Here is a 27,811-nt window from a genome sequence, read left to right as displayed (position 1 = left end):
TGTTGCTGCTAAGCTGAGTGGCGAAAAAGAGGCAATAAAAGATGAAGGTGATGATCGATGCGTCATAATGGTTGAAGAAGTGATAACTGCTTTTGGAAAAGCTAGCATATCAGGTGTATTATCGATGCCACATTCAGAAAATATGAAGCGAACCAAAGATTCCAAGAACAAATAAAAGAAAATGGAAAAAGCAGGAAAGTCATCAACAGCGAAGCGTAGTCGTGGCACATAACTTGCTCCAATGAAATCGAGATTTAACTCAAAAGCAAAAGAATTTTGTATCACCTGCAAAGATCGCACACTTAAAAATAATGCAATTCTGACTGAGTAGTCCACTTAAAGTGTGCCAATGTAACGGTCGGTGGCTATAGTTGTGTTCATTGCAAATCAAAATGATTGAGCACCTTGTAATTTTTTCACAATTTTTTGAAACTTCTGCAGCTATAATAAATATCATAATAATGAAGCACTAGATACGAAGTTATTTTCTCTGATTCCAATAAAGAAATATCATTAAAAAACAGATTTTTTTGCGATTTTTATTCGTGCTTCATAACCCACGATTTTTGAAATATTCAAAAATGAACCATTTAGAAAACATTTCAAAACATAAGCTCTCAATAGCGTTTTTATAATAGGCTATACTATATAACAAGAAATAACAAAAATAAAAATAAAAAAATCTAATAAAACACTGAATTATAACGGGATTCGAGCAGAACTAAGGGAATGAGAGCACTTTGAAAATTCGGAGAAAGTCATTTTTGACCTCTTTTTTGAGCCCAAAAATGGAACCTAAAAATACGATATCTCGATCTGTATATTGCGGTATTGCGGATGGTCTCGTTGTAATTAGAAAGACGAAACTAAGACAAAACCATTAGAATTTTCTCGATAATGCCCATAGAAGCCGAGATATCAGCCTCCAAAGTTTGCGTTTTTCGTTTTTCGGATATGAATTTTCGGAATCGGAATGAACGGGATTTTAGCATTTTATATCATTGTTTCATTATACTACTAATATCTGGATCGTCTGAAAATGGTCTTTTTCAAGCTTAACTAATCTGATTATACACGCAAAATATCTCTTAATTTCCATCCTCTTCTAATTCTCAGACTCGGATAGGGATATATAAATGAGAATTCAACTATTTCCTCTAATTTCTATATGATTGTTTCATTTTATTAATAACGTCTAGTTTGTCTGAAAATTGTGTTTTTTGGCTTTAATTGGTCTGATTATACAAGAAAAATATCACTTTCTTCCCATCGTAAAAGGCAAACAAAATAAGAGTGACACAGAGAAGCTTGGAAGGCGCTATGTTGGATCTCTCTCTGAGAGCTAGGGAATGCAGAGGTGAGAAAAAGAAGTGGAGTTATGAATACCATCGAATCTCAAATAATAGACTAGATAGGATAATGATGTCATTAATAATTTAAAAAAATTAATTATTATTGCAGAAAAAAACACTGTTGGCAATAGATGAATGAAATGAAAAAGAGATAAACTGACGTGAAGATAGTTGTCATAGGTAATTAGGTAAATAAAATTTCAATATAGTTTAGATAGAAAAGTTTTAAATAAGATCTAATATTTATATACGAAAGTATTGGTTATTCTCTGACTGTAAGCCCCATAAAGTTTTTCCAAAATTAGTACAGTTAAAACCCCTTTTTTGTTGTAGCTAGTACGGGATTTTCAGGAAAAGTTTCTACTTCAAATTTAGACCTGGAGCGTCGGCAATAATCCCTCCTTATTTGAGATCGAGCGTTATATCCCCCTCCGTAATTCGAACTTCACTATTCGGTAGGAAATTGTTTCATTTTAAAGTTCATTAAAGAGATTTTTTTTTATTTTGACAGATAAATATAGGTTACTAAGATAAATATAACTTACCAGGAAAAAACATCCTCTGGATACCTTATGGCAATGTCTGATTTCGTGTAAATGGTCTTGAAATATCCAAGGATCGTACTGCTCCTTTTCGTCTGAACCATATAGCATATCAACCAATTCTATCTCTATTTTGTGATCTTCAAATACTGAGTGCAATTCAGGGCCGACATTTTCTAATAATATTCTTCGTTCGTTTTTAAAATCTGAGAAAATATAAGAATACTGATTTTCAGGCGTTCCTTCTTTTATACTTTTGTTAATAAATTTATAACAATTAAAATTAGCAATTCATCTAAAGAAAGATTACGTAGCAAATATAAAAGCTACTTCGCTTAGCTTGTAGAACCGAAAATAGGACTTCTCGGGGATAAAAGATTCCACTTTACGTTTTTTTTTTGTGAAACTTAGCCACTAAATCTCTTTCTTTGCCGGGTCCGCAATCACAGTGGAACTTCGCCGACAATAAAAATCGGATGTGATGGATTTCGAAATGCTTACGAGAATTTTGCACGTATTTAACTTTTACTGCAGCAGTATTTCAATGTATGTTTTAGATGTGAGTTCTTTTAACGTCTGAGAAGAATTGAGCTTTTTCGTGGAACATTTTATTTATATGTGGTCGATGGCATAAGTAACAGCGATAAAGGCCGAAAAGTTATTTGATTTTATGGATGGTTCGAACATGATATGAGATGTTCGAAGGGGTGAAAAATATAGCGTTTAGCAACTTTAATTAAAATTCACATTTCCCATGTCCGTACATAGGAAATCATTAAGTTCTTACAATCAGTTCAGCAACTATGCAATATCAATTAAGTATATAAAATAAATAATATAAGGTAAAACTATTTTTCTTGTAATATTTTGAACGTTGACAATTGACCGTTCTTTTTTTTGATGCAACTTATTTAAATGAAACTAATTAAAAACGTTTCTTGGCTTGGTGTGGATTACATTTTATTCATTTTATTTGGTTACTTGTATATTTTTTTCCTATTTTTATATGATATTTTAATTTTTAGGTGAGTTAATTCTTTGTGATTGTCTAAAATATATAATATAAATTAAAACAAATTAATAATTACTAAAAATCACACCAAACTTCCACTTCATATAACTTAATTTAATTCTACGTGATCCTAACAAAATCCTACCTAACACCTATCATTCTATAATTGATTTCATTGAACACCTCTTTCAGATTTTTTTTTAATTATTAATAGTTTCTAAAAAATTGTTAAATATTTAAAAATTTTGTGTTTAATAATTATGTTTTTATAGCGATTAATTTTTTTTATTTCACAAAATGGCCAAAATTTAAAAACTAAATGACACAGATGGTTAAAGGTTTGTATGCAGATTATTTAACTGATTTTACTGGATACCTATTTTAGAATTTTTCAAAATATTTACAAATGGTGAAAAAAATTTTAAAAATTAAGTTTCTCATCAGGATTTTTTTTTGTTCATAAAAGTCCATAACATCACAATCAGATGACACAGACCCTTGAAAATTCGTATACAGATTCTCTAATTAATTTGATTAAACACCTATTTTAGCATTTTTCGAAATATTAAAAATCGGTGAAAAATTGTTAAAAAGTAATTTTTTTTAAATTTCATAATATGGCCATAAGCTGAAAACTAAAGCGCACAGATATTTAAATTTTATATGCAGCTTGTTAAATTAATTTTACTAGAACACATATTTTAGCATTTATTAAAATACATTTGTGAAAAATTGTTAATAAATTAAAGATTCTTTAAGGTTTTTTTTACCCAACTTACCCATTAGACCTCACAATAATTACTAAAGAAAACAACTCAAGTCCTTGAAAGACCCTTAAGAAGACTTAGAAGTCTCCTAGAGGTAGCCAAAGGGCCTCAAATGCCTGGATTAGATTTTCGGATACTTTGAAGTGCCAGAAAGAGACTAAAGAAGACTAAGAAGTATTTTACAGGCAGTCGAAGTGCCTCAAATGCCTGGAATAGACTCTTAGATTTTCTCAAGTGCCAGAAAGATACTTACGAAGACTAGAAGTCTCTTACAGGCAGTTGAAGTGCCTCAAATGCTTGGAACAGACTCTCAGATACTCTCAAGTACCAGGAAGAGGCTCAAGAAGACTTAGAAGTCTCTTACAGACAGCCAAAGAGCCTTAAATGCCTGGACTAGATTTTCAGATACTCTCAAGGGCGAGAAAGACACTTAAAAAGATTTAGAAGTTTCTTACAGGCAGTCGAAGTGCCTCAAATGCTTGGAACGCACTCTCAGATACTCTCAAGAACCAGGAAGAGGCTCAAGAAGACATAAAAGTCTCTTACAGACAGCCAAAGTGCCTTAAATGCCTGGACTAGATTTTCGGATACTTTGAAGTGCCAGAAAGAGACTAAAGAAGACTAAGAAGTATTTTACAGGCAGTCGAAGTGCCTCAAATGCCTGGAATAGACTCTTAGATTTTCTCAAGTGCCAGAAAGATACTTACGAAGACTAGAAGTCTCTTACAGGCAGTTGAAGTGCCTCAAATGCTTGGAACAGACTCTCAGATACTCTCAAGTACCAGGAAGAGGCTCAAGAAGACTTAGAAGTCTCTTACAGACAGCCAAAGAGCCTTAAATGCCTGGACTAGATTTTCAGATACTCTCAAGGGCGAGAAAGACACTTAAAAAGATTTAGAAGTTTCTTACAGGCAGTCGAAGTGCCTCAAATGCTTGGAACGCACTCTCAGATACTCTCAAGAACCAGGAAGAGGCTCAAGAAGACATAAAAGTCTCTTACAGACAGCCAAAGTGCCTTAAACGCCTGGACTAGATTTTCGGATACTTTGAAGTGCCAGAAAGAGACTAAAGAAGACTTAGAAGTATTTTACAGGCAGTCGAAGTGCCTCAAATGCCTGGAATAGACTCTTTGATTTTCTCAAGTGCCAGGAAGATACTTAGGAAGACTTAAAAGTCTCTTACAGGCAGTCGAAGTGCCTCAAATGCTTGGAACAGACTCTCAGATACTCTCAAGTACCAGGAAGAGGCTCAAGAAGACTTAGAAGTCTCTTACAGACAGCCAAAGTGCCTAGACTAGATTTTCAGATACTCTCAAGTGCGAGAAAGAGACTTAAGAAGACTTAGAAGTCTCTTACAGGCACTCGAAGTGCCTCAAATGCCTGGAATAGACTCTCAGATATTCTCAAGCGCTAGGAAGATACTTAGGAAGACTTAGAAGTCTTTTACAGACAGTTGAAGTGCCTTAAATGCCTGGAATAGATTTTCAGATATTCTTAAGCGTCAGAAAGAGACTTGAGAAGACTTAGAAGTCTCTTATATGTAGCCAAAGTGCCGCAAATGCCTGAAATAAATTCTCAGATACTCTCACGTGCTTGAAAGACTTAGAAGTCCCTTACAGGCAGCCAAAGTGCCTCAAATGCCTGCACTAGATTGTCAGATACTCTCAAGTGCCAGGAAGAAATATAAGAAGACTTAGAAGTCTCTTACAGGCAGTCGAAGTGCGTCAAATGCTTGAAATAGACTCTTAAATACTCTCAAGTGCCAGGAAGAGACTTAAAGAGACTTACAAGTTTCTTACAGGCTGTCTAAGTGCCTTGAATATCTGGAATAGACTCTCAGAGACTTTCAAGTGCCAGGAAGCAACTTAAGAAGACTTGGAGGTATCTTACAGGCAGGCAAAGTGCCTCAAATGCCTGGAATAGATTTTCAGATACTCTCACGTGCTTGAAAGTGACTTACGATTGTTAGAGAAGTAAGTAAATATTTGACGTTTAAGACTGTCAACTAGAAATGTCAATATTCAATACTAACCAAGATAAATTCGTAAACACCAGAAAACCCGTTTTTCCTCATGTTTTCATAGTTAAATTATCATTAGGAAGAAAATCATCGATTCGATTTAACGTGTATTCAGAACATCTATTTAAAGAGGCACTCGACAACATAGAATATGAGAAATAATAAATAACTTAAGGTATGCTGATCATACTGCTGAAGGACTTCAGAGAACTTATAGACTATGTAGAGACTGTATGCAACAGATATGGTATGAAGATAAACTTTAAGAAGACGCACATATTAATTTTCAGTGAAAACGTCATCGGCAACCTAAGAGGTATATTTAACAAGATGTGTAACATACTATGCAACCTATCCCTCAACATCCATATTAGAATAAAAATTTTTAAATGTTATGTACTCTGGACTATATGGGGCAGAACCGTTGACCATTACCGAAGCCTCATTTATCGCTCAGAATCCCAATGGATAACTAGAATACCTAACAATGCAGAAAATTGGAAACAGATACTTTCCACCTTCTTTAGCTTTCCTACAGGGAAAAATTGAGATTAAAAAATAGATTCAGGAAAAATCGAAGAGCAGCAGGACGCAGACGAATATCGTGGCTACGAAATTTACGAGCATAGACCGAAGTGACATTAACAGCTCTATTAAGAGCAGCAGTGAATAAATATTATTCTAGTGTATACTCATTAATGAAAGCGTTGTAGTCAATCACATCTGAAATTTATTTACCCGATCTCGTCCACTCTTGCCGACAAATTTATTTAACTTTCAACTGTTTTTAATGCTTTTATAACTCTGTTGCCAGCAAATAACAGTTTAATACTTTTATAGTTTTAAATCCTTGCAATAGGGTTATTACGCATCACGCACGGCCAAATGCAAATATTAAAACACAAAATCAATTTTGCATGAGCTTGATTTCATTATTCTGTAAGGTGCTTAGTAGCAATGTTTGAATTGATGTCCTTTACACGTTACGCTTTGTTTTTATCCAACTGTGAAACGATTTGGGTGATTAGTTTTTTTTATTAAAGAATTCAATTTTGGAAGTGGAGTGAATGATTAATAAGGAAAAATAAAATGCCCATCTTGTGCCAAAGGGATGCATTTCAATAAGATAACTCATCATCATCTGACTCACTACTTTACAAACGCATTATCTTTATAATTAATTTATTATCGATATATCAAAACTTGATAATTATATTAAATATTCACAGGTATGTACGCAAATATTGAAATAATGTTACATAATTTTAGATTTGATGAAAGGCAAAACCTAAATGAATATGATTACCAGAAATAACTATGTTTACGCAGAACGAATTCCCTAATTTAACTTCGACCTATATTAAATTTCGCCAGGGCAACAACAATCAGTGTTTTCAACTGATTTACAATGAATTCGCTAATTATTAAATTTTCATTTTGATAATGAACTATTTTTGGGTCTTACCTTCTTTTGTGCTGGCAATAAATATCTTAACCACCCGAGCACTTGGCCATTTAGCAGTTTTATGGCCTTGCAAAATTTCCAAAATAGTCTCATCGTTATTCTTCATTGTTTCTCTGGTAAATATAACAAACTATATAATTTACTCTAAAGATTGTCTCTTCAAGGTCTCGATGTAATTACAAAAATATCTCAATGATATCGTAAATAATCTTTCTGCAACCTGGAAAAAATAGTTAATGGCTCTAAAAACCTACCGGAACTTACCTTTATAACTTACGGCAGCTGCTCTGGTTCACTTGTATTATCTGTAAAAAAAAAATCTATTTAAAGCTTAAAGCACTAGGAGATTAACCACTTTAATGAAAGGGGCATAATAACGACGGTGATCGGTACCCCATTATGTGGGACAATTTGTCCCGTTAGCTGAAAACCTCTAATGAACTGCGTCATTTTATAAAATCTAATTATCTGCTATTGGGTGTAAAATTGACGTGTTCTAAAGTAGTTATGCTTATGTTAGAGAATATATGGTTTACAAAAGTGTTTTAGGGGCCTAATTGCTCTGAACATAACGAATAAATTGAAGATTTTAAGGGTAATATAAAAATAAAAAGACGATATAAAAAAGAGCTCACATCGGCATCTCACTCTGAAGTATCCCAGAGATAAACTATCTTTTTATTCTGTACAAATTTTTCAAATTGTAGCAATAACTAGAATTCCGAACTACGACAATTAGAAACCCAAACTGTGTTATAAATTTCAGAATATTTATGGAGTCATAATAAATAAGTAGATCAAATATTATGCATATTTAGGACTTTAGTCTTAAGATAAGATACACTAGACCTACTATGATTAACCATTATCTTTAATATTGTTTATTTAGGAACCTTTATATCACAACACCCTTGTATCTCGCAATTATACTAATAATTAAATTTTAGTACTCTTTTATGTATTCTGATTAGCATAATTATATTAACGAAGATTAACATATTATCTTGTTATCTCCGTTAAAATTAAATGTGCGATTGCTTGCAACAAACGTACGGACCAAGTTTCGAGTGTTCTTCCAAGTCACATTACACTAATTTAAAAAAAAGGAATTGAATAAGTCTGTATGAAAATTATGAAAAATATAGAAAAGACCAAAAAAAGTGTTTATTCCAAAAATTCCCATTTTGGCCTTTCGAGTCGACTCCTTTTCCTTAGCAGAGAAAATTTCATTCATTTTTAGAAGCTCGAACTTCCTTTGAATCCCATTATAAGTATAATGATGATATTAATAAAAAAAATCCTTACCGGACTAATATTAAACTCCTTTAATTCCTGTTTGCAGATGTATAACTATACATCTCTGGATTTGAAAAAAAAATTTTCACGTTTGTTGCAGTTTCAAATTTTTTTTTTACAATATTGTTACAAAACTACAAGTTTATACTTAAAAAATTATAAGAAAATAATCTGACTACTTATTTGGACGACGATAATTAATTTCCTTTGATCTACAGCGGCATAGTCCAGTCGTTTCGGAATTTTTATCTGCTACATTTAGTCAAGTATTTAACATTGTTTATAGTAAATATTTGGTTTGTGGTTCACTATAATTTTATGTTTGGACATGTAGTGTTTATGGACAATAGGTTTTCACTTTTTATCGCCCTGAGGATGGTCTATTATATAGGACGTCGATAATATGAAAATTTAAAACCTGAGTTTTATTTGACCCCACATCGAATTAACTTAGCAAGAAAGATAATTAATTTCCTTTGACCTAAAGCGGTATAGCCTAGTTATGTTGGAACTTTAAAAATAACAGCTACAGATAACAATATTTTTTATGGAGCACAAACTGTCTTGGAAAAAGAAAGAAAAGCGGAAAACGAAATATAAAAAGAGGGAAGGAGTTTGAAAAATAATTATAAAAAAATTGAAAATTGAATAAATCTGTGTGGAAATTGTGGAAAATATAAAAAAGGCCAAATCAACTCTTTTCTTAGTAGAGATTTTTTTTTTTGATTTTTAGGAGCCCAAACTTCAAACTCCTAATATAAATATAAAATCCTTACCGGACTAATATTAAAACTTTCAATGCTTATTGGCAGGTGTTTAACTGTAAAGGTCTAGGTTCTAAATCTGTTTATTTTTTGACGTTTATTTCGGTTTCAAGATTATTATTTTTAGGATTTTGTTACGAAACTATAAATTTGTTTCTACAAAAATGGTAAAAATATAATCTGACTACTTATTTAGACCACGATAATCAATTTCCTTTAATCTGAAGCGTCATAGTCCAGTCATTTTCGAATTTTCATCTGCTACACACTTAACATGTGCCAATGGTTACAAATCGCAATATGAAACATAAACTGACATGTCTATAAAACCAAATTTGAACAACAGGACTGCTTTTTCTTTAAAAAAATTACTCTTTACAATAATTCAATAAATATAATATTGGACAAGTTTTTTGCCTTGCGAATAAAATAAACAGTAAAGATATTAAATTTTTGCTTTCTTTGTGTATAATTTGTCAAATCAATTTTTTTATATATACTATAAAATAATGACAACTATTAATACTGACTTTCTAATGACTTAATTGTTCTGAATAAAACAAACTTATTTGTTAAACCCAAGGTCCGAATATCATGCACGAACATCCTTATTAGCTTAAACTAAATTTTCGAATAAAAATTAGGCGACTATTTATGGCTGAATAGTTCCATAAAAATAATTTACCTCTTCATAGCTTAAATACCTTACACCTGTTTACAACAGTATATCATAAGAAACAATAAGCTCTCCTAAAGGCTTTTATGAAAAACCATTTTCCGGGAATAAATCCCCGCCAAAGTAAATTGATTATATTTTAAAGGTTTGCCAGTGAAGTTTAGGAATTAAAATGCTTTCTCTAATAATGAAGAAAAGCTCTTTAAAAGAACTGCTTAACTAAGATTACAGCGCATGAAATTTTTGAAATTAAAACGCTCTAACAGTTATGTTTTGCAACTGTTTACGAAATATGCTATTGATGTATTTTAAAAAATAAATTATCCTTATCAAAAATTCACAAATATTATTGCATTCCAACTCTCCTAAATATTTATTACTAAAACAGTTTATAAATTCTGCATTAAAAGATATATATATTTTGGTTATGAATGCGTAACTTAAATGGATTCCATTGCCTTCTTTATATAAGGCCTTTTAACTTTTATAATTTAAAGTTTAACATCTGAATTTTCAGAAATTATTAAAATATAGAAGTTTTGATGGTTTTCAAAAAGTTTAAAGTAGTAAAACATCCAGTTTGACCTTAGAAAGGAATGGACCCGTAAAATAAAATTTAAAATATGGTAAAATAAATTGAGCGAGAGTTACTACGGGAATCTCTATTGGAGACAGAAGAGATTAATTGCGGTTGATAGCGACGAAAATGCTCCGTTATGTCAGATTTTACCGTTAAGGTTTAATTGTGGTCGTAATATTTCTTTTGTTTGGATGTCTTATAGGGTCCTTAAAAAATGTTGTAAAGATAAAAATGCGTCGTAATATTTTTTTAGAATTTGATTTAATCAATGTACCTATATAATTTTCATAGCTTAACTATTTTTTTTATCATTAACTATATCTAGTTAGTTTTATTAAATCGCTATTATTTACTCATTTAGAGACTCAGGTGGGAAGCAGTATTAATATTGGTTTTGTTCCTTTCAAGGCTTATATTATGTATACAAATTTTATGTATTACATAAGAGCATTATATTGCTCTTTTAGCTTGCTTTTTATTGATTGTATTCTTCATGGTACTAAAGCTGGAATCTATATTTTAATTAAACTCATACATTAAAAAAGTTTTTAGAAATTAATGAAATCCAATTGAATTAAATTATTATCCGGCAATATTCGAATAGTTTGAAGTAAGAAAGTAAAGGATATTATTTTTTATATTTTTTCATTTTATGGATTTATTTTTTAATAATATTTTGCAATAGTAAGCAATATGATAATTCTATTAAAAATGTTGAGGAGTAATAGAAATAAAATAATAAAAATTTGTTTATTTATAAGGAAAGTTATAAAAAAAAATTGAAACCCATAATCTGACTATTTATTTGGACGACAATAATCAATTTCCTTTAATCTGAAGCGCCATAGTCCAGTCGTTTCGGAATTTTTGTCTGTTGCATCCTGATCATGTAACTATGGCTACAAATAACAATATTTATTATGGAACACATACTGACGGGTCTATAAAACAAAAACTGAACAGCAGAATTGTTTTTTTTTTCTCAAAAAAAAATGTAAATTAAATTTGTTTACAATAATGCAATAAATAAAATAATACCTTTGTAAAAATCCTTATTGGACTAATTAAAAAACTTTGGATGCTTATTTTACAGGTGTTCAACTGTACAGGTTGCGATTTAAAATATTTTATGTTTATTTGTCACATATTTATTTCGGTTTAGATATTTTTAGGTTTATACTATATAATCCAGTTATTTGCACAAAAATAATCATTTTCTTTTGATCCAATAATAATGGTCTAATGCATACTCTAAATGGCTGTGATTTTTTTTCTTATTTCTTCTTAAATAAATTTAAAATACAAAATAATTAAAAATATATTAAATCCTTTACGAGACATTTTTGGTTTATTTATGTACTGTGAAGTGTGTGGATGGCTTCTAAAGGCCTGATGATGCTCTAACTAGAGCGAAACACGTGTAGCCCGTTTTATTACATGTTGTGAGACCGTGACTTTGTGTTTTTCGTCGACTTTATGAGACAGTCATTTTTATAAACATATTGTATAAACATTGTGTATATTGTACAATATAAGCGGGAAGCTTAAAAGGATTTGTATTCTAATTAAATCGATATATTCGAAAAATAAAACAACAAATTTGAAATATTGTGCTGTAAGGATTTTTTAAATACTTATTGTAATATTTTAAGTTAATTCTAATAATATTAATTTCTACTGTCGTGTCGAAATTTAGAAATACTATACTCTATAAAGAACTTTGAGAACAAAATTAATTCATAATAAATAAATAATATAAAAAGATACTCGAATTAGAAGTTAGAAAAACAAAAACAGAGCCATGAAAGAGGAGCTAATAAAGAAACAACTAGAACGAAAAACGGTATAATGAGAAAATAGATATCAATGATAATATCTAAAGATCGGTTATATAACTTGTTCCAGAATGCTAATAGGCTTATCTAACTTCTTCCAGGTAACTAAACCATTTGTGAGTGCTACCAGATATAAAAAATATTTTTTTAAATTCTTCCTTGTAGTTAGAGTAATTGCTGGTCTACTCCAGAATGTTAAAGTAACTATTGACTAATTTCAAGTGTACGAAGAAACTTTTGATCTTTCCAGGCTATTTGTCATTTATTAGAGAAACTTTAGATACAAGAATGTATGTAACGTTAAGAATTTAAAACATTGTTCCAGATGTTTTACTCATTTCAGGAACATGGAAATTGACGTTATTTCTTGGTTGTAATTTAAAGTAGGTTTTGATTTTTTTTCAGGCGGTTAAAATTGCTTCTGATCTATTCCCGGATTTACGAGTAAATTCTGCCTTTTTTCCAGGCATTTGGATCAATTGTCATGTTACAAGTAGATGACTTTTGATGTTTCCAAGCACTTTCTGATTTAAGCCAGATACATAGAGAACAAGAACCAATGAAAATCTTTAATGGGAAGTTAAATTTGTTTCTGCACTATTCCACGCAATTGATGTGGTTTTTACTCTGTTGTAGGACGTTCATTAATTTTTGTGATTTCTTTCGAACCATTTGTGCATGCTACCAGAATTTGAATATTTTTTTTTAATTCCTAGTCATTATCATTAATATAATACATGTATAATCTCTTAAAGAAATACTTTTGACATGCATAACTTAAAAGGCTGCGAAATTCTTAATTTTTATTTTAAGCCATATTTAACCAGTTATCTTAAGTTAAATAAATATAAAATACAAAAAGAATTTAAATTATTTTTTGTATTTAAAAAAGTATAATTATAATCTCATTCTCTATCAATTTATTTTTTTATAAGCGTTCTGGTCTATAAATGTAGCCGATACAATAGTTTTATTTTACCATTACATGTCTCGAATTGTTACAAAATCGATTACCTAAGAACTTCAATAACATGACAGGCGGTTATCCACAGACTGTTAACAAAGCCATAAATTAACTGAAGCATTTAGAGTTTAACAGTAAGTAGAATACTTAGAATTATAGAACGATTCAATTACGGTTTACATTTTTAATAAAGTAAGGTCATATGTTAAGGGCAACATTCTAAGCAATGCTTGAGAGGTAAGTATTTTATGCATTTTTAAATTGACAGCTATATGCACTGGAATTTACAGGAAAAGTAACTCAGACACACACAGAGGAAACTAAACCATTAAACCGAATTAGGCTACTCAGCTTAAATGGCAGAAATATTTGACTCAAATCATTATAATTGGAACTTTTTCCATATTCTAAGGACTTTCCGGAAATGTTTAAAGACTTGGTTAACAGATAGATCAGCGTCAGTATAAATAGCTATTAAGACTAACAGTGCTTAAAATATAAGATTTATATTATTTACAGGTAAATTTAATTAACAAGCAATTCATTTTCTTAAAAAAGCCCCTCCATAGAATGAAATGCTTTCTTTATATAAAAACTATTTAAAAATATTACGAAATTCAAAAAAAATTAAAGTAGTCACAATTATCTGGCACATATTACCAGCTTATAAGAAAGTCGGTCATAAATTTTCTTATTTTTACAGAAAAACATATTAAATAAAAGTTATCACATCTATAAACCATAAAAAGTATAACGGCGTGTTGTGAAAATTTACTGCACCAATTTGAGCTAATGGCTTAGACGAGTCTTTTCCGTTAAAATCAATAATGCGGTAAGGAAGTACTAACACATCTAGCAATTAAATTTTGCTTGTACCTCACAAGGAAAGATCTAGGCCAAATTAAATTAAATTAAGGATTTCCATTACGCCTTGCCTTTTTGAAAAGGGTCTAACTCCCCTTCTTCAGAAGTAAATGCGAAGCTTAATAAAACCGAATTGACAGATGTGTCGCAAACAAATTCGAATGTAAATTCAGGAGAGTTTACAATAAAAAAATTATAAAAACAAGGATGTAATAATGGAGACATGATAAGTCAAGTAAAATGTTATTGAATACTCCTTTTACATATAGAAAAATTGCCAGGGTGTTATAAAATTATTTTTAGTGAGTCCGCACAGACGTAATAATCTTCAATATCCTGATCTATATATAACGATTCTACAAGAAACAGAAGCATGTTAAACTCGAAAAAAAAAAAAATATATATATATATATTTTTTTTATAAGCATGTTAAGCAAACAAGAATATAATTTGGAAGAAAGTTTCAAAATTATCCGACTAGGAACTTTAAGTCAGACCTTACTTACTATAGGCCCTTGCATCAGTTTCTCGAAAACTGTGAACAAAATAAAGTTAAATAAAAAAAGAAGTGCATAAATTACGTCTAAACAAAGCATATTATAATTTGAGTATGTCTTTTGTTTAACTCCATTCCAAGAAGTTAGGATATAAGATAGCTTAGTAAAGTTTAGGAAGAAAGTTACTCTATTTAATGCGTAAAGTTAGCCGTTGATGTATCATTGTTTATCAAAACAATAACCCATTTTGCTTTAAATATACATTGTGACAGTCAAACAGTAGCTTTTTCTGGGAAAATGTCAGTTCAAAACTAGTTTGTAATTATAAATCTTTTAATCATTTCCATAGACATAATTCAATGCACCGGAATTATCAATTAAATAATGAGTAAAAGTACGAAAAAGAACAAAATGTGATAAAATTACAATTAAAAAACTTAGTAATTAAGTGGATCTGGTCGTCAGCTAGCATTAAGATAAAAAGTGTCAGGAAATACTATTTTTTTGACAGTATTGGTAAATGTACAGAGTATCTCAAAAACAAAATTGTCATTGTCAGGTAATTTTTTTTAAATGGAACGCCCTGTATATTTTACCAAATGATTACCCTTTATAATAGGTAATTTAGTCATAAGTATTAAAGATGTATAATTTTTAATTTCTTATACAAACAATAATTTAAATTCTTTTTGTAATTTTTAATTAATAAACTTTAAGGAAACTGGTTAAATATGGCTTAAAATTGAAATACGAAGTTTTACAGCCTTTTAAGTTATGCATGGTAAAATAATATAATGCATTACTGATAACGACTATTAACTAAAAAATACTTCAAATTCTTGGTAGCAGCCACAAGTGCACTAACTATATAAAACAAATAAATATTGTTTTATACAGGTATTGAACAGGGCAACAAGGTGTTTAATTAATTTGGTGTGGAAAATATGAGTTGAATGAATCTTTGAGTGATTTTAACGAGAAAATTGTATATCAACATAGGTTCTAATCATCTTTTTTAAATTTTGTACACACTTTTTAGTCATTAAGCAACATTTTTTATTATCACTTTGAGCACTCAAAAACAAAAAAAATGAGGAATATACTGACATAAGCTTTTCATTTTAAAATCACCCGAGGATCTTTAACACCCCGTTTACCTGTTTAACGTATACAAACATAAACTTGTCATTTTTTTTTAAATATTATTAAACCTCTCAGATTATTTTTTTTACAATTTAAGCCCTATAAAGAGAATAGCTGCAAGTTGATTTTCCTTGAAACTTTCACAATGTGCCATTTATGAGCTTTAAGGCTTGATATGAAAAAGAACCTTGAAACACAGCAGTTCAGTGGCTTAAGTAACTTTCGCAGGAAACAAGCAAAATGGAGTACCTGCCTGGATTCAACAATAAGCTACTTTAAAACAGAAAACTTCGGACTAATATAAATTAACCTTATAGCAGAATTTTAAAATTTATGCGGCCTTTATATATTAATGAACCATTCATAAAACTACAGCAATTATAACAACTTGATCTTTAAATCTCATTAGCTTTAAATCAAAAAAATTGTTTTTAGTCCACTCGCTTTGTAAATCAAAACACATTAATGTCGATTTCCTGAGATTAAACTTAAGATTCTGATAGAATTAAACTTGAGAGTCTATTGATGATACTCCAAACTCCATTCATCAATTCAAACATCCTGAGTCACTCTCTAAAAAAACAATTATAAAGCTGCGTGTCATCTGCGTATTGATGAAATTACGACACAATGTCCATGTTAAATTAATTAAGAATCCCAACTAAAAAAAATTAGAGGTTTTTAGACTTTTTAGCCCTTTTTTGTAACGTATGGTTGTTTTTAAGGGGAATTTTATTGTTTTAAAACGAAGTAAAATATTGATTTTCTTAAAGGCATTTTAAACATAATAAGGTAATGAAATTTTCAGTAATAAGAAGAATATAATTTTAATAAAAATCATTTAGACAGTAATAAAAAAATATTTAAATGCGATATAAATGATGATAAATATATTAAATTTCCTTAATAGTCAAAATTAAAAATGTGAGGCAAACATAAGTTAAATGCACGATAAAGTCTGGAAAAAATAAATAATGGCATGGGATACCAGAAAGAAATTTCAAGTTTCTGGAATAAAATTTTAGCATCAAATAACCTTAAACCTTAAGAAAAAAGTTTCAAATGCATAGAAAAGTCTGGAAAACAAAATTAAAATGACGTCAAATATAAGATAAAAACTTTACATTTTTGGAATAAAAAATATTTAAAAAATGGTTTCATCGGAAGGAAAGGAAATAGTTTTAAATCGTTGAAAAAAATGTAAAAACCTTCAAAACTCTAAAACTGATAAGAATTCGCTTCAAATAGAAAAGAGCATAAAATAACCTACATGGCTTAAAATAAAAACAATATTTTTTTAAAAAAACACGAAAAATTCCTAGAATAAAAGTTAGACATTTGTATAAAATATTTAGTAAATAATTATTCAAAGTTTATAAACAACAAACAAAATTATTGTAAAAAATATCAAAATAAAAATTATCTCAAGTGTATGAAAACAAATTGGAAATAACATATAAAAATGGACCAGGAGAAGACTTTAAACGACTTCAAATTCCTAAAATATAAAACAATATTTCCTAAAAAAGATATAGAAAATTATTCCACTTGATTAGAATAAATCTAAAAATTACCTAATTGTTAGTGGGGTCTGGAAATACGTCTAAGGGTCTAAATCACATAATACCAAGAGGAAATTTAAAATGACCTGAAATTCCTGAAATAAAAACCCAAATTTCTAAAATATTTTAAATATCAATATATTAATTTGTAAAATATATAAGTTTATTTCACATACCTTAAATAAATTTAAGAATTTATTTAAGAATTTGTTTAAATGTTAGCGGCGTCTGGAAATACCTCCAAAAGTCTAAATCACATTAAAATGACACTTTAAATACCAAAATTTCTAGAATAAAAATCAAAAAAATTTGGAAAATATATAAAATGACTCCACATGCCCGGAATAAATTAAAAAATTATTTAAGTGTTAGTGAGGTCTGGAAATGACTTCACGAGTTTAAGTCGCATAAAAAATGGCCCTTTAAATACAAGCAACAAACCTTAAATGACCCAAAATTTCTGAAATAAATAGCAAATTTTTTAAAGATTCTGGAAAATATAGAAAATTATTCCATATACCTGGAATAAATTTAAAATTACATAATTGTTAGTGGGGTCTGGAAATACCCCTAAGAATCTAAATCACATAAAACTAAGAGGAAAGTTAACATCACATGAAATTCCTGGAATAAAAATCAAAATTTCCTAAAAAATCACTATAGGTGCCCGGAATAAATTTAAAAATTATAATCGAGCTGAATGGTACGCTCCTGTTGAAATACACAATATATTTTATTTCTCACTACAATGGTTCTGTAAATTAATTACTATTTCATTTTAACTGCAATTCAAACCATAAAAAGGTCACTTTTATAAGGCGAGAAATTCTTATTGTGAAACTTAGTGAGGCATTACGGGCGTAAAATTGAATACCAGGATGTCGACAGTCCAGCTGTAAACTCCTTAATTTAGATCGCGACGCGTTAAAGTTTTTTATTATAAAACGTTTAATTGCATTTTAACCAGTAAGACTATAGGAAACGGTTTTACGAGGAAGGGAAGCAAATTTAGACGCTTGCAATCTTACAATAATTAATGCATTTAAGTCTATAATAAGTATTAATAAATACATATTAAAGACAATCAATATATTTAATTAAGGAACATTTCGTCGTTTATTTTAAGGTCTTGTTAAGGTATTTTTTATTTTTGGGGTTCTGGTTAGGGTCCATTTTACGTATACTTAGGCATATTACAGCATTAACGATCCAGGAATAAAACATTGATTTATGGCACTCAAGACTATGAAATAACCTAATTTAAAAAAACACTTATACCGGGTGTTGCGTCGCCGAGCGGAACATGGGAAAACCCATGTAAATTTCAAGGGGGTCAATTATTGGCTTCCCTGTACATTTTATAGAAGAAATGTAATATAACTTTTTGAAGAGACCAATCTGGCAAAGCCTTGTGCAAAGTTTTAAAAAATTTTAATAAGCGAATCTTGAATTATTTAATTAAATGTAATTGCAAAATTAGCAAATTTTCGGTTCAGGTAAAACCAAACGCGCACCAGTAAACTGAATATCGTCACTGACGTGAGGAAAAGTGTCAATAAATCAGTGACAGTCGATATTTGAAAACAAGTATGAATTATTCAATCGACGAAAAAATAGCCATAATTAAGTGGCATTATGCGGGAAATAGTCTTAGAGCAGTATCTGAAATGTTTTCAGTTTATTTCCCCACCAAGCCCATTCCGTCCATTATTAAAAACATTTCTTGTATTCGGCTGTACGTCAGATTTGACTAAGCCTTATAACAAATTGTTTGCTGGTGGCTGGTGTCTGGTTTTACCTGAACCGAAAATTTGGTAATTTTGCAATTACATTTAATTGAATAATTCAAGATTCGCTTATTAAAATTTTTTGAAACTTTGCACGAGGGTTTGCCAGATTGGTCTCTTCAAAAAGTTATCTAACATTTTTTCTGTAAAATGTACAGGGAAGCCAATAATTGACCCCCTTAAAATTTACATGGGATTTCCTATGTTCCGCTCGGCGACGCACCACCCGGTATATATTCTTATATCAAACATTAAAATGCATAAAAGTAGGTCAATTTGAATTTTTCCAAGTTTGATTTACTGTCCGTAATCACTAAATCGAGACACTTTACAAACAATTTAAATATTTAATTAAACTGCCATGCATAATCTAAATACACCTGGTGCACATTTATTCCTAACTTTTTAATTACATTTCCCTATTTAATAAACATTAATCTATCAAATCGTTGCGTCATTACAATTAAGGTAAAATTAGGCCAAATGAATTTTCTGATGATCCGTATAGGAATCGATATTTAATGGGTCTGATGGCAGAAAAAGCCCCGTTACATTAACCTTTGGCAAATTAGCTTTAATTACGGTATAAATTTATAATTTTCGGCTGCAAGGGATGTGTGAAAATCTATCGGAATTTCGTTTTAAATAAAAAGGAATATAACAAGATGTTTGAAGTACAAGATTCTTGTTACCACTTATATGGTTTGTGCTAAGTATTGTTTTATTTGAGAGTTTAAGTGTTTCGAGAATAGCAAAGCAGAGTTAATCCGCTTGTTAATTCCTTAACTTAAAGCTCTAAGCACTTTACTTACAATGAAAGGAGATACTACTTGAATCGCAGGGGCAAGTTCATGCTCCAAATGCATCGCTGAGACATAAGAAACTCGAGGATGTTTAACATTAATTTTTGTTTAGAATATTAACGGGAATTGTGATTTACCCAAACGGGAAGAGATAATGCTCATTCGCTATGACATTTCAGAATATTTTTACATATTCAAAAGCAAAACGTGCAATATAATAAAAAGTAAAAGAGTAATATAACAAAATGTACAGAACTACTTCCAACAAATTTTCTCAGCAGATATTTCGCAAAGAAATACCAGGAAAATGAAAATCTTCCTACCATTTATCAATAGCTTCTTGTGAAGGCAGTTAAAGCTTCGCACTTTTGATGTGTTTGAAGTAGGAAGCTAATAGTTATTAGATCCTGTCAAAGTGGGAGTTTTACGAGACATTTTTAATTTGTTCTTTTCATATTATCGGATTTCATTGTTAATTAAAAAAATAGGTCTTTTAAGCAGAACATTTTAAAATGATGAGTAAGCATCCAACCTTAAAATATAAAGTTTTCTCTTAATCATAAACTTTTATCTTAAAAGCTAGATTTCCTTTTATAAGCACTTCTGTTGAGCGTCAAAATAAACTTTTCCAATATTCTTTATAGGCAAATGAAGTTTGTAAATACCGTCCTTAGGGCAATAAAATTTGATAATTAAGATAATTAACGACTTTAATAAGTGACGTTTTATCCATTTATTTTGATATGCCTCTTAAATAATCTTTAATAAACATATAACTTTTCCCTATAGCATTATCATATAACCGGAAACTTAAAGTTTGACCTAAATGGGAAACCATTCAATTATTACACACAACAGGAACATCATCCCTTTAGTATATTGCGCTACAATGCCTTTATTCTTGTAGTAATTTCATGGGTATAGGGGATAATGTAATGTGCACCAGTTCTAACCCTAAGAATTACTTAGGAAATAATTCTACAAAATTAAATTTAAAAAATATTATGCACCTTTATAAAGAGAAGCTAACACTTGCATACAACGTATTTGAACGTTCAAACAGATCGATTCGATCTATCATAGAATCGGAGAAAATTGGGAAAAAACGTTAAAAATAAATGTCGAGGTCGCAATCCTCTATGGGAAAATTCAGAATTTTTAATTTTTTTTAGATACATCATCAAGGGTTCTTTGAGAGAGGTTATTATAAATTTTACCCTAAAATGAAATAGAACTTGATTTTTTCGCATTTTTGCCATTTTGGAACAAAATTCGTCCCCATACTGAGGGATAGCACTAAGAAAATTCCGAAAAACGGTTTTCACTTTTTGCTAATAAACTATTGGTTTAACAAATTTTTATATCTTATAAAAATTATTAGGAATTATATAAAGTATCCCCGCATTTAAACGGATTGATTATATCTGTCATAAAACAGGAGAAAATTGAGAAAAACTATTAAAAATAAATGTCGATTATGGCGACCTCTATGGGAAAATTCAGACTTTTTAATTTATTTTTTAGAAACAGCTTCAAAAGGTCTTTAATAAATGTTATTATGAATTTTATCCTAAAATGAACTAAAACTCGATTTTTTTGAATTTCGGAACAAATTTCTGGCCCAATCCAGGATATAGCCATAAAAAATTCCGAAAAATGTTTTTTTATTTTTTGGTAATAAACTATTGGTCTAACAAATTTTTATCTTTCATAAAAGTTATTAGGAATCACATAAAGTATCCCCGCATTTAAACGGATTGATTATATCTGTCATAAAACAGGAGAAAATTGAGAAAAACTATTGAAAAAAAAATGTCGATTAACGCAACCTTTGTAGGAAAATTCAGGTTTTTTAATTTTTTTTTACAAACAACTTCAAAAGGTCTTTAAGAAAGGTCATTATGAATTTTATCCTAAAAGGCATGGAAACTCAGTTTTTTTGCATTTTTTTCCATTTTGGAACAAATTTCTTGCCCAATCCAGGATATAGTCATAAAAAATTCCGAAAAATGGTTTTTTATTTTTTGTTAATAAACTATTAGTCTAACAAATTTTGGTTTTTTATAAAAGTTATTAAGAAACGTATGAAGTATCTGTATGTTTAAGCAGAACTATTATATCTGTCAAAGAACCAGAGAAAATTGAGAAAAAGCGTTGAAATAAAATGTCGATTATCGCGACCTCTATGAGAAAATTCTGACTTTTTCATTTTTTTTTGAGATACAGCTTCAAAGGATCTTTAAGAAAGGTTATGATAAATTTTACCCTAAAATAAACTAAAACTCCATTTTTCCACATTTTTCCCATTTTGGAATAAAATTCTTTCCTAAACTAGAGGATAGCTTAAAAAAATTCCGAAAAAGGGTTTTCAATTTTTTGCTAACAAACCATTGGCCTGACAAATTTTTGTCTTTTTTAAAAGTAGGACCAAACAGATCGATTGTATTTGTCATATAATTCGAAAAAAGTGAGAAAACCCGTTGAAAATTAATGTTTTTAGACAGACTTTTAATCTTTTTTTGGATACAGCTTCCAAGGACCTTTAAGAATGGTTAATTTGAGTTTTGCCCTAAAATCAACTAAAACCCGATTTTTTTGCACTTTTTCGATTTTGAGCAACATTCTTCCCTGACTTTCAAAAAAGGTTACTATGAATTTTATCCTAAAATAAACTGAAACCGAATTTTTTTCCCAAATCTAGAGTATAGCGATAGGAAATTCCAAAACCGATGTTTAATTTTTTAGAAAAACCGTTAAACATAAATGCCGATTATCGCGACCTCTATAGAAAAATTCAGACGTTTTCATGTTTTTTAGAAACAGCTTCAAATAATCTTTAAGAAAGGTTATTATGACGTTTACGTACTTACATTTTTTTGCAACTTAGGGTTAATTAGCAAATAGTTAGCCATCGATGCATTAATGTAATATAATATCATTTACTGGCAGTTGGATCTCAAATAAACCAAATTAACCGGAAATTTAATGTACCGAATTATTGCTTGTATTGCAGCTGCCAAAATGGGGATTTCGCATTACCGGGCCACTAATGCCGTACACAATTGTTGCTCTGAACCCATTTTCTCCGCTTGTTGCTGCAGCATAAAGTTCTCTGAATCGCGGAAATTTCATTAAATTTTACCCTTCGGACATGTGATTTAGCGATATTGGCCCTTACATCTTTTGATAATTAGTTTAAAACGTCAGATGCGAGCAGCATGCTTTCACAGCACTAATATGTTCAGTTTCTCAAGAACTTCATAGCTTTAATATAATACTATCAAAATAAAATAAAAGTAAGTAAAAAGCGTAAGGTAGTAAATAAAGAAAAATTCTTTTGAGGCGCTAGATGTAGAAGCTAAATAAAAAATAATTTCTTGATTATAAGTTAAGAAAGCACTATTGTCTAATGCGTTTAACTCAAATGTTTGTAGTTTTTTATTTAAAATTTAGCAAAATATCTTGGGATTCTTTTAAGGTTACTCAGTTAATGCAGTATCAGTATTCAACCGCAAGGGATTTTCTCTTAAAATATTTATACGACGATAATGGACTATTTATGGACCCGATAGTGAAGCTTTAAGACATAAAACGAATGAATTATTTCTTTTATTAGAAGAGCTAAATATTTCCATTAATTTGTCGCTATATTTGAATATTGATTAAATATAAATGAGCCTGCGTTTGTTCAAAATTATACTATAGTACCTAAATTAATTAGAAGTAATTTATCTCATGGTACGGTCTACTAACAACGACTTCTCGGCGATAATCTGTTATCATTTTTATAGCATAAATATTGTTTGTATTTACAATTGATGTACATCAATTCTGTCAAAATTACTGAGCTTGCTAGAATCCCTGCATTTTAAAAGTAAATTAATAATATATGACAACCTCAATATTGATTTCTCCAGTGTGTGTGCTGCTCAAGAATCTCTTCAGTCTATTTTAGATTCCTTCGTTATAGTCATGCGTATTAACTCACCTACTAGAATAACTAAAACCAGTTCTACTGCCATAGACTATGTCGTGTCATCTTTTAAGCAGGAATTCGCTGACTATACTATTTTTAATGCTTAATGTTCTATAAAATAAAAAAAAACAAATAACACGCAAATCGCCCCATATTTTTGGAGCTAAAAATGTTCTAAGCTTTAAGCAACTTATGTCACATAACTGATTGCAACATTCTCTCTAAAGATGCCGCTAATGAGTTTTTTAGTTATATTTATACTATATTAATCAAACATCATAAGCCTTGGTCTAATAGAGGATTACATTTATGTGCAAAGAATATGCGCTCATTATCACACATAAAGAAATTATCGGATAACGTCAACTTCCATGATTATGTAAGAAATTGCAGAAAACTGTATCACAAAACTATAAGGGCTGCCAAGAATATTTATTATAATAAGAGGCTGATCAAGGCAGGTAATGTCGGTAAGAAAAGATGGTCTATTGTGAACGAATATGACAAAGGTTGCAAAAGACTTAATGAATACCATAACTCCTTTCTATGGTTCATTGTTATTCGTCTTTAATGCAAATTGATACGCATCGAGGCAGGTATACTCATAATAAATGACATTGAAAACAAAACATCATCTGAAACAGATGCTTACCCAAAAAATGTTTTCTAATCTGCGTGATAAGGACAAGTTTCGTTTAATTGCACTCTTTTCTATGTTGTCCATGATCAATGAATGATTGATTAAAAAAAATTAACTTTTCTGTTTAAATACTTCAATCAAAGACACTAATAATGCCATGCACCAATAATGCTATGTTTTCCTTTTTTCGTACAGTAGTCTAAACAATCATTCGGCAGCAAACATTTTCTGCGATTTCTCTAAAGCCTTCGAGTGTGTAAATCATAATATACTAATTATTAAATTGCGGCACTACGGGCTTAAGGGAACGCCTCTCGAATGTTTTATGGAAGACATATCTTAACGACAGAAGTCTGCTTAAGGTGGCTAATTTGACGACGTTTTCTTGAAAGTCGATTGAATGTGGGGTGCCTAAAGGTTCAGTCTAAGCCCCTATTTTGCTTCTACTATTTAGAAATAATAACGCTAATCTAAACATTAGCGGTAAAATCTGTCTGGTTGCAGACGATATAAGTTTTAGTTGGAGCAACCCGAATATCAAGCCACCACATAGACCCGTATCAAATGACTAGTCACCATTAAATATTGGTGCGATTCTAATCTTATGTGCTTTAATGTTTCTAAAACGAAAGTCTTGTCATACAAAAACACGTTGTAACCTGCCCCTTGAATCAAATTTACAACAATCAAATTCGTGTTATCTTTTCCCACATTTCGCAAGGCTCTAAAATCATACTTGCTGGAGAGAGCATTATATGCACTGAACCACTTTTTAACTAAATAATATTAAAACGTTATAAATATTTTATTTTTTATTTTTTCATTCAAAACAAACCGCCCTTAATAACTTCTTTAAAAAAACTATTTTTTTTTAAATATGCATCTATTATTTGCGAGAAAATAACTAATACTATTTTGAAATTCATTCAAAAATTTTTTAAACTGGCGTACCTGTAGCTACTGGGATAATAAAAATCCACACCTTTTTCGAGAGGATCATATTCAGTATCTTGAAAGAATTAATGTATGGACAGAAATTTATCGTAACGAAATCATGGAGCCATTTTTTTTGGAAGAAAATTTAACTGGACAAATTTATTTAGACCTCCTCAAAAATCCAATATATCAGTCGTTCAATTTTTGAAAAACTATTGGGATACTAAATGAAAATAATTTGTATTTCCAATAAGATGAAGCTTTTCCGCTTAGTGGTTTAATGAACAGTTTCCAGGGATGAGGATTGGCAGGCGTCGTGCAATTCAGTGGCCCGCACGGTCGCCAGACTTAACACCACTAGATTTTTTCCTTGGGGCTATTTAAAAAGCAAAATTTATAAAACCTGAATATATTAATGATTTAAAGGATTGAATTACTCGCGATATGTAGATATATTAGCGGACAAACTGTTGCAAATAAAAAAAAAATTGTAAATAAAATCGACAGGTCCGAGCTTTGTATAAAAATGCTAATTAACTGCTGGTAATTGCCTTTATTTCGTGTTCGATTTCCACTTACTTTAAAATAATTACTACTGAATCGCTCTAAATGGAAGGAAGAAAAGTAAAAGTGAATGAGAAATACCGCTATCCAAATTCAAGAGCTACGATTTTAGCTCTGAGTTAAGCCAAAGCGTTTCCAGGTAGATCACAATTTAAATCAGATGCAGTAACTCGACGAATTTCCGTTGCTCTAATATACCAGGTGTCTTTGGAAAGTGGCTCGCCCCTATAACTTTTTTAATTTTTAAGTTAAAAAAATGAACTTGGTAAGTGGGTGTAGCATCCAAATTGGGATCGGCTGACGTATTCAGTTGTTTTCTGTTACTTTCGGTTTAACCGGAAATGATCCTAACTTTCTTATTTTAAATGGGACCCTTAACTTTTTTAACATATTTTCATAAGAAATTACAATCTAAGAAAAATGACACACCATATGTCAACTTTTGACATCTAACCAAATTATTTAATTTTTTAAATTTCAACCTAGAGTGTCATGAATGATTTAAAATCGTTAATTTCGCATCAAGTAGTCCTAGAAAAAAATAATTGACTCTCTTTTGTTTTTCACAGCTTTCTTAGATGCGTCTAAAGTTTGCAAAATCGTATTTTAACTTAAAAATTAAAAAGTTATAGGGGCGAACCACTTTCCTAAGACACCCGGTATTGAATTGTGCAGTTGTTTTGTGGGGAAATGGCTACTTATCCGAACCTTTCTTTAAGTTTACTACTCAGTGTAAAAGAGAAGACTCTATCCAAATGTTTTCCTAACAGTCACGTTGAATTAGGTGTAATTTGGTTACTTTCTCATGCTAAACTGTTTTCATTTAGACAGAAGATCCAATATTTGATTGTTGAGTTGAACCACCCTTTTCTTCCTTTTTTGACAACCCTAAACTAAAAAAAAACTCTAAAAAGAACAATTTCCAATTAAATCTGGAAAATGCTCAAATATAATTAATTTGAAAATTTCGATCCTTGATCGGTTTGTATAACATATATGTGAATTCAGAATTTTGGACGCAATTTTTTCTCTAAAACTTCCGTCAACAACATATTTTTTTTGCATAAAAACTTAAAAGTGGTTAAACATTATTTCAAAAGTTCACTTTGTGACCTTGAAGTGCTAAAATATTCAGGTCTTGATCCTTATATAAGTGAATATAAAAATCTGAAATTGTGCTCCGGTTTTGAAATAAAATCTAACCCTTTCAAAACTCTTTTGGCAATCATTTGAAAAAAAAAATCACTCTGAAGTCGTAAATCATATACAGGGTGTCCCATTAATAAGGGTAAATATTTTAATAGCAGATTTCTCTCATAAAAATAATGAGGTTAGGTTAAATTTTCCTAGTCCGAAAATGAAATGCAACCAAGATACAGGGTGACAAACATTAAGTATTTTTTTGAATTTTGTCTATAACTTTAGCAGTTATTTTTTGTTTTTAACTAAATTTGGCATTTGGAAGTTTTTTTATATCCCAAATCTAATTTTATACTATTTAAATTGCTATATTACTTTTTAAATAATTGATAAATAAAAATATAAAACCTAAATATTTACTTCCACATGGCCTCCATTTATCTCAAGACATTTTAAAATTCTTTTATTAAAAGACCGCAGAATCTTAAAAAATAATTGCTCATTTCGAAATGACTCAGCAGCGGCTTGAATTCTTTCTAATAATTGTTCCCTTGTGTTTATTTGATTTTCGTAAACAATGGATTTCATGTATCCCCATACGCAAAAATCCAATGGGTTAAAATCAGG

General features: G+C 30.1%; 1 protein-coding gene across 6 annotated transcripts in view; it reads right to left on the bottom strand.

Annotated features, from left to right (window-relative positions):
* Nucleotides 1-27,811, bottom strand: part of LOC126748276 (protein qui-1) — a 174,913-nt gene that overhangs the window by 112,447 nt on the left and 34,655 nt on the right. For 2 of the 6 annotated variants that reach the window (XM_050457390.1, XM_050457388.1), the window contains 3 exons: nucleotides 7,435-7,462; nucleotides 7,158-7,377; nucleotides 1,898-2,100 (listed from right to left, as the gene is read on the bottom strand). In XM_050457390.1, coding sequence (XP_050313347.1) covers nucleotides 1,898-2,100; nucleotides 7,158-7,263 — 309 coding nt within the window. In that variant the 5' untranslated portion in view covers nucleotides 7,264-7,377; nucleotides 7,435-7,462. Of the gene's footprint in view, nucleotides 1-1,897; nucleotides 2,101-7,157; nucleotides 7,378-7,421; nucleotides 7,463-27,811 lie in introns of all 6 variants that reach the window. The other 4 variants (XM_050457389.1, XM_050457391.1, XM_050457392.1 and 1 more) reach the window with 3 other exon arrangements.

The sequence above is a fragment of the Anthonomus grandis genome, chromosome 22 (genome assembly GCF_022605725.1).
Source record: "Anthonomus grandis grandis chromosome 22, icAntGran1.3, whole genome shotgun sequence".
In the NCBI taxonomy this organism is placed as follows: domain Eukaryota; kingdom Metazoa; phylum Arthropoda; class Insecta; order Coleoptera; family Curculionidae; genus Anthonomus; species Anthonomus grandis.
The sequence above is the reverse complement of the archived record's forward strand: the minus strand, read 5'-3'. Positions and strand labels throughout refer to the sequence as shown.